Raw genomic sequence first — 12,006 nt, forward strand, 5'->3', positions numbered from 1 at the left:
TGTAGCTTCAAGCCAAACTGTTTTTCAATCAATACCCCTGCAGTGTAGGGCACAGAAATAAAATGGTAAATAAACCAGGGTCACTGCTGCTCGGAGGCTGGCTGTCACTGTGAAAGTAAACTGAGATAATAGGTGGGAAAGCCTGCTTAGGGAAACGATTGTTGTTAAGATGATAACAATTATTATTATTACGTTGGGGTCGGGTATTCAAGATATACCCACAGGAAAATGCAGATTACAATTCAGTCTGCAATTAGGGACCAGATAGGAGCAGCCAGTTCTCAGGTGCTCCATGCTGGGATTCTGAGCATTTGTCGGCGCCTCCCCAGGGGCTGCTGCGCCCCCCGCTCCCCGCGCGCCCACCACGCACGCTGCTCTGGGAGCAGGGCCTGCGGCGGCGCCTCGCAGTGATTGGCTGAACCGGAGGTTGTTGCTAGGCTACCAGTGCGCCCTGAGCCTGGGGCCCCGCAGTCCCGTCCTCTGTGGCTGATCCATCCCTCACTGCAGACCTAATTCCGGCCCCCTGTGAACGGCATCCTCAGCAGCTTAAATTATCAGCCCCAAGAGCCCGTCTTTCTATGATTTTTCATTTAGCAAGAGGCCACGTGGAGATGGGGAAGAAAAGCCTTCTGTTTTCATCCTCTGGGTCATCCTGAATAGCGACTTCTCTCTCTGGGCCTCAGTATCCCGCTTCAGGTTCTGGAGTTCGTTCATTTATCCATTATTCATGCCTGCCTGCATGTTTCTTAAGTGCCGACCGTATTCCAGGCACTATATTGAGTGCTAGGGACAAAGGAATGAACAAGACAGAGACCATCCTTGCCCTCGTGTAGGGGGGAACATTATCCACCTAAACAAATAAACGCATGTACAATTATCCTTTTTCTTCCCCTTTGATGATTTTTCTAGCCCCTCTTTCCCCCTACTATATCTGTAGGATCCCCCAAGTTGACAGGAGAGGGAGTGTTCTCCCAGTCAGGCCTACACTATTCTGAAACTGGGGCGCACTCTCTCGCTCCACGCTCGTATTTTGCTCTTTTGATTCCACACTTGAGCCTGACCACAGCTTGATAAGGATGTGGGGGCCGGGATCACTGTCTTCTGTTCAGATGAGTAGGCTGAGAGTCCGAAACATCCAAACGCCTTGTCACATAAGGAATGATTGCCATACCCAATGTTTGAGCATTTACTGTGTGCAGGTACTTTAAAAGCTGTCTGCCTCTTCATAATCCAGTAAGGTAGGTGTTCTTAGACTAATTTTACAGGCAACAAAGTTGAGGATGAAAGATGTTATTTAAGTGGCCAGTGATGATCTGGATAGCATGTGGTGAAGCTGGGATTTGAACCAAATCTGCCTGGCTCCAAAGCCTAAGCTCTTTCCAAGAAATGGATGTGGTCACGGAAAGACTCTTTGATCAGCTGGGCACAGTGGCTCACGCCTGTAACCCCCGCACTTTGGGAGGCTGAGGTGGGAGGATTGCTTGAGCCAGGGAGTTTGAGACCAGCCTGAGCAACAGGGCTAGAGACCCTGTTTCTACAGAATAAAAAGAATTATCCGGTATGGTGGCACATGCCTGTAGTTCCAGCTACTCAGGAGGCTGAGGTGGGAGGATGCTTTGAGGAGCCTGGGCAACAGAGTGAGACCCTGTCTCTAAAAAAAAATTTAAATCAAATTAAAAAAAGAAAGACTCTCCGAGTGGCTGAAACTTGGAAATATAGCTTCCAAGTGCCCTTCAAAAATCTCCCGGTCTCAACATCTTTTTACATTTTATTTTTTAGAGGCAGGGTCTCACTTTGTCATCCAGGCTGAAGTGCAGTGGTGCAATCATGGCTCACTGCAGACTTGACCTCCCGGACTCAAGTGATCTTCCTACCTCAGCCTCCTAAGTAGCTGGGACGACAGCAGCATGCCACCATGCCTGGCTTTTTTTTTTTTTTTTTTTTTTTTTTTGTAGAGACAGGGGTCTTGCTATGTTGCCAGAGCTGGTCTCAAACTCCTGGGCTCAAGCGATCCTCCCATCTCATCTTCCCAATGTGCTGGGATTACAGGCATGAACCACCACACCCAGCATTGACCCAGCATCTTATTTACTTATTTTTCTTGGCACATTAGACTCATAAAACCTGGTGAGCTGACCACACTAATCAATATTGTTAACTCTGCTGTCTACCCATCTATCTGGGATGATCTTGCCTTCAAGCTTTTATTGGGTAATTAAGTCAAGTAGCTCTTCCTTGGGGGCATCTCCATTGCTCTCAGGTTTTTGTATTCCTTTGTTCACATACTGAGAGGCTTGATGGGCATAGATTATGGCCCATCTCTGCCCTGGAGGCATTTCCAGCCCTCAGGGGAGGTTTCTGAAGACCTTCCTATGGGCAAAGCTCAGTGATAGGCTATTGTGAGAGGAGGAGGAGAACCAGATTTGCCCTCAGAGAAACCCCTCCTCTGAGCAGAAGTGGATGTGCCTAGGGTGGGCTGAGGGGTGGGAACAGTCAACCTTGAGTACCCTGATCAGGACACATTGGGTCTGCAGTGCTGCTTCTAATAACCTTGCTGTGGTTAGTATGGGACACTGTGTCTCAGAGCCTGGCAGCATGCAGCTCGGAAGGAGGCCTTTAAATGGGAGAAGGTGCTGGAAAATATGGTAATACATAAAGAAGTAAGCTAAATTTATCCCCTCTCTCAGCACCCAGCAATTGCTGTGCTTAACACTTAACTTTCTACCAGCATAGATTTGTTTAACCAGATTAGTTGCTGGGCGAGAGAGAAAGGAGAGAGATAGACAGAGACAGAGACAAAGAGAGACACAGAGAAAGACAGTCAGAGACTTTGAAGACAGACAGGAACACGCACACATACACACCCACCCCCCCAACACACACACCTGGAGAGAACTAAGAAGATGCAGAGCTAACAGTATCTTTTGGTGTGTGGCTTCAGCCAGCAGCAGCAGAGCTAGACTGAGAGAATCAGACAACTTCCTGCCCTCTTCCTCCCAGGCTACATGACTGGCTAGAGCATTGCTAATTTCCAGATAGCACCATTTTCAGATGTCAGTACTTTGGAATGTCGACACTGTTTCCATTATTTTGTCCCATGTTTTGTTCCTGTCACCCACTCCCACGACTGAATAGGTGAGTTGACTGTAGATGAATAATATACTAAAGCCACCATTAAAGTAAACATTATAAGACTTTAAATATGCATGCCTTTGACCTAGCATTCTCACTTCTAGGAATTTATCCTAAGGAAAATAAGTATATGGATAAAGAAGTTAGCATGAGATTGTTCATTGCATCATTTATTTAGAAAAGCAATGAAACAAACTAAATAGCCAACCACTCTTGGTTTCCTGATCAATAAATAATGGTATAACCTTACAACAGTTTTCCATACTGCTTTTAGTATTAGAGTATAGGCTGGGTGCAGTGGTTCATGCCTATAATCCCAGCACTTTGGGAGACCAAAGTGGAAGGATTGCTTGAGACCAGGAGTTCAAGACCAGCCTGGGCAACAAAATGAGACCCTATTTTTACAAAAATAAAAAAGTTAGCTGGGTATGGTGGCACATGCCTGTAATCTCAGCTACTCAGGAGGCTGAGGTGAGAGGATTGCTTGAGCCTGGCATTCCAGGGTGCAGTGAGCTATCATGGTGTCCAGCTTGGGTGACAGAACAAAACCTTATTTGAAAAAACAAATTAGGTTATAAATGAATATTTGTTGACCTGGAAAAACATTCACAACAGATTAGGTGAAAGAAGCAAATTACAAATAGTATGTATTGTATGACCCTTTATAAGTATGAATAAAAATAAAATATATAGTTTAAGGAGACAGACCAAATATTAGTCACTAGGAGGAGGGATTCTAAGACATTTTAATTTTTTTCTGCTTATCTGCATTTTTAAAAGTTTTTCCATAATGAGCATGTCTGAGTTTTGTAATAAGAACAGATTTCCTTGCTTCCCTCCCAGGGGTGGCTTCTGGTGGGAAATCAGGCGTTCCTGGCTCCCAGGCATCATGGGAAAAGTCATTGACCCTTGCTAGGTGTTAAGCTGCTCACTAAGAATTCCCTGCCCTGGCTTGACTCCCCATCCCGGCTGGTCTTATGGGCGAGACCTCAGTGATCCAACACCTTGGTATCCAAATGAGCAGTTGCTGCATCACCTGTGAGTGGGTTAGCCTCTGCCCTCGCTTGAGGGCAGACACTGTTTACCATTGTTGGCACATGGTAAGTCTAACCTTATTAAAACTGTAGGGACTTTCTGCCTCCCAGGAGCACCCTCCCCTGTAGGAGGGTAATAGCTATGATGCTCCATTGCTCAGGGCGGTCCCTACTACACATAAGCAGGTGTAATTCCGAAGGTTGAAAAAAAAAAAAGGCTGTCACCATGGCAACCCAGGCTTGCTCAGCCTCTTCATTCCTGAGATCAGTCCAAACCCCAGGGAAAGAAGGTGGGGTATGGAGTCAGAAAAATCACTGCCTGGCTGCCTGACCTCAGGCAAGACACTTAGCTTTTCTCTGTGTGAGTTTCTGCATCTGTAAAATGGTGCTGAAGCTTCTTATCTTACCTCCAGGACTGGGGTGAATAATCTGTAAACTGTAAAATACAAGAGCAGTAGGGCATCCTTAGTTTTGGCTTGTCCCCAAATTGCCATGTGACTTTGGGCAAATCACTTAACCGCTCTGTGTCTCAGCTGCTCTGTTTATAAATAGGCGAGTAAGGCACACTGATTACTTCCCAGATGTATTGCGAGGTGCCTGTGAGAATCCCAGAATCTCAAAACTGGAAGGAATCTCAGCCCTACCACTCATGCAGGAATCTTTTTGATAAACTCTCTGACAGAGGTACTTATCCAGCCTCTGCCTGGTTACCTCCCATGGCAGAAAACTCATGACCACACAGCTTCCCTTGTAGCCATTGCTACATGACACTAACTATAAGAAAGTTCTTCACTATAGCGTATTATAGCATGTTTTACAAATAAATGTTTGTTTAAAAAACTTAGCAATCCTTTCCAGAGCTACCTTTACTCCTGATTTTCCCAAAGGCTTGCACAGGGTAGAGATGAGCAGTGGTCAGCAAAAAGCAGGTGTGGGCTCAGCTCCAGAAGAAGCTTTTGGCTTAGCGTAGTAGAAGGAGCCCAGGCTCTGGGGTCACACAACCTAGGTTGAAATGCTAACTTTATCCACTTACTAACTGGCTGACGCTGACCCTGGGAAAGTTATATTACCTATCTGAGCCTCAGTTTCCTGATCAGTAAAAGGAAGATAGAAATACCTATCTCCCAGTATTGTTGTGGGAATTAAGCAAGTTATCACTTCTTATTAAGCTGACAACACAGACTTCCTTGGTGGGATTCTGGGGACTTGGGGTGGGGAACATTACACCCTCTTCTGCCACCCTGAATAGCACATCTGCCCTCTGAGCACATGGCACAGGCGAACTTTACATACTCATAAATGACCCATATCTCAGGGTCATTTCCCTCTCAGACCTGGACCAGGGCCATAAAGGAAAGGTGATGCAATGGTTTCAAGACAAAGTTCACCTCCTCCACGCGATTCACCGGCCCAAGGCCAGCACCCCCTCCCTGCCCACAGACTCAGTGGGCACAAAGCAAGTATCCCAGGGCATCACTTGGGAACAGCTTCCAACTGCACCAGTGTTTTCATAGGAATCTCATACAGGATCCCAGAACTGTGGTCTGGCAGTGAACTTCCAGGCAGAGTGACAAGAAGTTGCAGAAAGCTATTTGGGGTTGGGGTAAAGTGTTCCTTTAGCTGTTGATAAGAAGGTGTCTGTCACGTAGCGACTCCTGGACAAAGGTCAGGACGCCTGGGTCCAGCTCCACCATCGCCTAGCTCTGGGCTCTCTGGAGCCAGTGACTTCCTTCCTCAGTGTCTTGCTTTCCTCATGTTCGGGACAGCAGGCCGATTCCTGGGGCTTTCCCAGCTCCCGAATTCTAGGTTTCCCCATTTGTTGGATGAGTTGGAGAAACCACCCTAGACCTCCCTTGGCCCCTGGCCACTGGGTGGCGCCGACCACCCCCTCTTCTCTGCTTCCTTTGCAGATGAGTACCTCAGAGTCCTCAATGTGGGTGTGGCTGAGGTGAAGAAATCCTTCCTGGGGCCCTTGTCCCCGTCCTGCAAGATGGTGCAGATGATGAGGCAGTTTCTGTACCGGGTCCTGCCTGAGGACTCCTACAAGGTCACCACGGGAAAGCTCCATGTGAGCCTCACCCGCTTCACGGATGGGGAGAGTGTGGTGGTTTCAGAGTTCACGTCCAAGGAGGAGCTCATTGAGGCAAGGGGGCTGGGAGGGAGGGAGGGCCAAAGAGGGGGCGTGGGAGGGCTGCTCCTGCTCTCTCTCCACCACCCAGCCCGATGCCTCACCCATCTGCCTCACTTCCCTAGTCCTTCCCTTGCTTCAGGCCCCCAGTGTCTCCCTGTGCAAGGTGCAGTGTTAGATGAGATGGACATAGAAGCCCAGGACATACCAGGCTTGACCACCACCCTCAATGCTTCGGCCTTCACATCTGTTCTGCTCGGCCCTCTGTGCTAAGCCTAGAGCTTCACAGAGGCCCAGGTGTGACCTGCAGAGGGCCCGGGGCTCTTTCAGGCCTTCCAGGCTGGGCTGCCCTGCGTCCTCCCTGAATTACTCCCAGTTTGTGAGAACAGTCAGGGGAGATGGGCCCCCATGTCCCCTTTCTGCCCCCTCACTTCCAGTGGCCCTTGATAAGGGATTGAATTGCTACCAAATCAGTTATCACTTAGAAAAGTGCATGCTAATCACAAGTGCACTGCCCTAAGCTCATTAATATGAACTTTAGTTACGAACAATGATTGCTGGAGAGGGCTGCAGATAGGTCCCATTGTCTTTCGGGACAAAGGGTCAAGCTGCATGGCCTCCACCCCACATCTCCACTCTCCTTCCTTCCCCACATACAGGGCCTTTGCCTCCCCATCTGCATCCCATACTGGCCTGGCAGTAATCCTAGGGATGAGGGATTAATAGGCAGTGTGTACGGACACCTCTTCCACTCCTCACGGCCCCCTGGGTTTATCAGCAGCCGGCTCTTCCAGATCTGCCTCCTCACGCCCACCCCCGTTCCGACTTCATTGCCCACTGCTGCAGTTTTCTCTCCCCGGCCCTCTCCCCCACCTTCCATTCCTACCTTGCCAACCCTAGCAAACCACACACAAGCCAGACCTCTGGGCCTTCGCACCTGCTGCTCCCTCTGCCTGGGATCCCCTCCCTCCTTCCCACACTGCTTTGCCTGCTGCTGAAACCCAGTCCCTCCTGCCAGGGCACTTGCCTTCATCCCCTCCCACCCTGCCTGCACCCCTCTTGTGGAGCCACGGTGCCCATGCTCACCTCCACCAAGCCCCTGTCACCCCACTCCACCATCACCCACTTGCTCACTCCCCCTCGTAGGGCATTCCCAAGGGTGGGCCTCTCAGCCTCCTTTGCTGACACACATTAGTGGTTGTTGAATCCCACTGGATTCATGAAAGTTCAGCATCAGAAGGAACCCTGAAGCTATTGAGGACCCCCTCCCGCTTTAATGCTGGGATGTCAGGGCCAGAGGGACCAAGTAGGTTACCAAGGACCCCATTACTGAGGACCAGGCCAGGAATTGAACTCGGAGCTTTGCTTCCCAATGCGGCACCTTCACTTAGGATTTAAGGAGGTCCAGGCTGGTGGTGGATGGCCCAGCGGCTGACAGACGAGCCGTCCCTACCCCGCCCCCGGGCCTGCGGCATCTCAGCCCTGTTCTCTCCATACAGGCCCTATACTGCAGCTGCTTCGTCCCCGTGTACTGCGGCCTCATCCCCCCGACTTACCGCGGTGTGGTGAGTGCTCCAGCACGGTGAGGGGTGAACCGGGATCCAGGGGACCTCGGGTCCCTGTGACTCACGCCTGGGGGAGCAGGAGGGTGGTCTCAGAATGCAGTGGGAGGACCTAGAGTTGGAGAATTTCTCGTGTTGTCACTCAGAATTCCCAATGTAGATGGCTTTCTGGGTCTTTAAGATGAACTTCTCCAGCTGGGGTGGGCTCCTCTCTGGATCCGCCTACCCACTGCCGAGCCCGGCAAATCAAGGCTCCACAGGCTTGGCAGGCTTTCCCAGACTTCTCGGAACAGAGGAGGTGGACCCTGAAGCGCTGGGACCTGGAACCTCAAATGATGAGGATGTTTTCTGAGGCCCTCTAGGCCGGGGCCTTACAGACTTTAATGTGCCCGTGAATCACTCGGGGTCTCGTAAAACCACACAAGTTCTGATCCAGGCGATCTGCGGCAGGGCCTGAGGATCCGCCCCTAACCAGCCTCAGGTGCTGCCTATGCTGCTGGTGGGTGGGCCACACTCTGAGTAGTGATGGTCTAGCTCATGCCCCTTCCTCATTTTATATGCAGAGAAAGTTAGGACCAGAGACTAGGATTCAGGTAGTAGATGGAGCCCGTGTTGCACGTCAGCCAGCCTGAGAGTTAGAGCCTCAGTATTTGTCATCCTTCATTCATAGGTGAGAAAACAGGAGCCCCAGAATGGACGGGGCTCGTGGGTGAACGGGTGGTGGGGCTGTGGCAGAGGGGCACGTCTCCTGCTTTACCCAGAGTATGGGTCCCCTGCACACAGAGCCCTGGGAGCCCCAGTCTCAGCACCACTAAGATAGTGGAGGGAGGATCAGTGCAGGACAGAACACCAGGCTGGGAGTCCAGAGGCCAGTGCGGACTCACCAAGTGACCAGGGGCACACCACACACCCACCAGGACCTCCATCTCCAGGCTTATCCTAAAGGGTCTTCTGGACCTTCCTTGATGGGCCCTTGAAGCTGGTACCATGTCCCATGGGCCGTTCCGAGGTACTCTGAGTGGGGCTGAGAACTCTGGCCCCAGGTGAGCATTTCTCACTCTGCCCCACACAGAGGTACATTGATGGGGGCTTCACAGGCATGCAGCCCTGCGCCTTCTGGACCGACGCCATCACCATCTCCACCTTCAGTGGGCAGCAGGACATCTGTCCCCGGGACTGCCCCGCCATCTTCCACGACTTTCGCATGTTCAACTGCTCCTTCCAGTTCTCCCTGGAAAACATCGCCAGGATGACCCACGCATTGTTCCCCCCGGACCTGGTGGTGAGAGGCAGGAGGGGTCTGGGGAGTAGGGGAAGGTACCAGGGACTAGGGGTGGGGTTAGAGAGCCACTGGGGCCCACTCAAGTTCCATCTGAGTCTCCTCCCCTCAAATGATCCCTTAAACTTCCTCCTAGACCTGCCTACTGGCCTTGCTTCTAACTAGCTATGTGACCTTGAACAAGTGCCTTAAGCTCTTCCAGCTTCAATATTCTCCCCTGTAAAGTGAGATGATGTCAGAAGTGCTGATAGAAATATTAACTGAACCCTTCCACTCAGACAGTTCATGTACCAAAGCAAGGGTCGGCAAACTGCAGCCCACGGCTGCAGTCTATGGCTTGTTTTTGTACAGCCTGTGAGCTAAGAAAGGGGTTTCCATTTTTAGAGAGTTATGGGGGAAAAAAAGAAGAAAAAGAAAAAGAACATTAGGCAGAGACTGCGTGTGGCCAGCAAAGCCCAAAATAAGTATTTACTATCTGGCCCTTTACAGAAAAGGCTTTGTGGGCAATATCTCATGTAATCCTCTAGCATCCTCGGTGACCAATATTATTGCTGTCCCCATTTTGTAGATGAAGACATTGAGGCTGTGAGAGGTGAGAGCAACACAGCCAATAAGGGGCAGCCCAGAGACCTGAACTCAGGCTCCAAACTTTGCTCTTCATATGGCCCCGATGCACCTTGTCTGGTTCTGCCACGAGCACCCAACACTTTCCCGCCCAGGGGAGGCTGAGGATCCACCATGAATAGTGTCACTCATGAACGCAGCATCACTGGGGCATGTGACCAGGAATTGCTCCCCAATTCTTCTTAGCAGATAGTGAGGGATGGGACACTGGATGGGTACGTTTTGAAAAGTCCATCAAATAAAGTTCAAGAGCAATGGGAGTAGCAGCCCTGGGTCGGGGGAACTGTGGCTCCCTTCATCACTGCAGCCTTGGTTATTCTCCCCGTGCCCCTGCCCCCAGATCCTGCACGATTACTACTACCGAGGGTACGAGGATGCAGTTTTGTACTTGAGGCGACTGAGTAAGTACCGGTGGGGCCCCAGGCAAGGGCAGTGTTGGAGGGTAGGGACAGTTCAAACAGTAGAAGGGCTGGGTGGAGGGGTATTCCCCCCAAATATGTGACCTGGAGACGCCCTTCACCTGGGAGAGCTGGAAATGGGGGTGGGGATCTAACAGGCTGCATCACCCAGCCCAGACCGCTGGGTCTAGAAAATAGGATCTCCATGTAAAGGGGGCTTTGGGGTTAACTAAGGGCACAGTGTCTAGGACAGTTGTACATGTATGTTTATGAATGTAAAAACTCTATTTAGGAAATCCAGAGTTCAGATCTCCCTGGAGAATTCCATTTTCATGTCATTTCGTTCTCTTCCACTTTATTCTCTTTCCAGTAAAATCGCATTATTAAGGTAGAACTGGATGTCACTAGTTTATATTTGTATAAGACTCTGAGTGACCAGCAAATCACAGAGAAGAGCCTTTGCCCTGTGTAGGTTTGGAATGGTGGTGCCTCCACCTATATATTCTCTGTGCTTTATCAGGGTGGAAGAAACAATTCCAATGACATGTCTTTTATGTGCTAACTCCATGGCAAACATCTTTGTTACAAGAAATGAACAGGACTGGATGTGGTGGCTCATGCCTGTAATCTCAGCACTTTAGGAAGCCAAGGCAGGAGGATCACTTGAGCCCAGGAATTTGAGACCAGCCTGGGCAATTGTGAGACTCCCATCTCTACAAGAAATTAAACAATTAACTGGGCATGGTGGCACATGCTTATAGCCCCAGCTACTTGAGGTCAAGGCGTCAGCGAGCCATGACTGCACCACTGCACTCCACTCTGGGCGATGGAGTGAGACCCTGTCTTTTTTTTTTTTTTTTTTTTTTGAGAAGGAGTCTAGCTCTGTTGCCTAGGCTGGAGTGCAGTGACCGGATCTCAGCTCACTGCAAGCTCCGCCTCCTGGGTTTATGCCATTCTCCTGCCTCAGCCTCCCAAGTAGCTGGGACTACAGGCACCCGCCACCATGCCCGGCTAGTTTTTTGTATTTTTTTAGTGAAGATGGCATTTCACCGTGTTAGCCAGGATGGTCTCGATCTCCTGACCTCATGATCCACCCGTCTCGGCCTCCCAATGTGCTGGGATTACAGGCAAGACCGTGTCTTTAAAAAAAGAAAGAAATCAACAAAAACTTTGCCATATTTAGAATCAATTATTTTCAGAAAAAGGGATCACTAGATCAAAGGGTTTACCTAATGTTACATCAGAAGCATTTTCCTTGTTGCCACACGTCTTTGTGACTGTCTTTTTTGGCAGTTGTATAATATTCCGTCATAGCTATACAGAAAAATTTGCTTGATCATTCCTTTGAGTTTCCAAATGTTTGTGATTATGAGTAATTCTGTGGTAAACTTTTTGTGTATGTAGCTTTAAAAAATACTCTGTGGGTGAGATTAAGGGGTTGGATGAGATTTTCTTCCTAGGAGGTGTTCACTTATTTTTCCCTTCTTCAAAATTCCTTCCTGCTTCCCAAGCTCCCCTTATCCTGTCTCTACTTTCTCCTGGGTCCTTTCTCCCAACAAGGGGGGCGGACAGGCTGGACAGATAGGAGAGCAGGATGGAGAAAACCTGGGCTCTAGAGGCAAGTAGCTCTAGGCCCCCACCTCACCCATAAGCTGTGTGACCTCCGGATAATCGCTTCCCCTCTCTAAGGCTTGGTTTCCTAACCTATGAAAAAGGGGGTTTAGATCCTAGCTCCTGACACCTACTAACTGTGTGATCTTGAGCAGGTAATTAATCTCCTGGGGCCTCAGTTTCCTCATCTGTAAAAGGGGCCTAATCATGGAACCTTATGGTTTTATTTTGAAGATTA

General features: G+C 49.8%; 1 protein-coding gene across 3 annotated transcripts in view; it reads left to right on the forward strand.

Annotated features, from left to right (window-relative positions):
• Positions 1-12,006, forward strand: part of PNPLA1 (patatin like domain 1, omega-hydroxyceramide transacylase) — a 43,874-nt gene that overhangs the window by 15,840 nt on the left and 16,028 nt on the right. Inside the window, exons 2-5 of one of the 3 annotated variants that reach the window (XM_007972800.3) lie at positions 6,077-6,309; positions 7,794-7,859; positions 8,929-9,138; positions 10,100-10,160. In XM_007972800.3, coding sequence (XP_007970991.3) covers positions 6,077-6,309; positions 7,794-7,859; positions 8,929-9,138; positions 10,100-10,160 — 570 coding nt within the window. Of the gene's footprint in view, positions 1-5,413; positions 6,312-7,792; positions 7,860-8,904; positions 9,139-10,099; positions 10,161-12,006 lie in introns of those variants that run through there. The other 2 variants (XM_038006014.2, XM_038006015.2) reach the window with 2 other exon arrangements.

The sequence above is a fragment of the Chlorocebus sabaeus genome, chromosome 17, assembly GCF_047675955.1.
Source record: "Chlorocebus sabaeus isolate Y175 chromosome 17, mChlSab1.0.hap1, whole genome shotgun sequence".
Classification (NCBI taxonomy): Eukaryota; Metazoa; Chordata; class Mammalia; order Primates; family Cercopithecidae; genus Chlorocebus; species Chlorocebus sabaeus.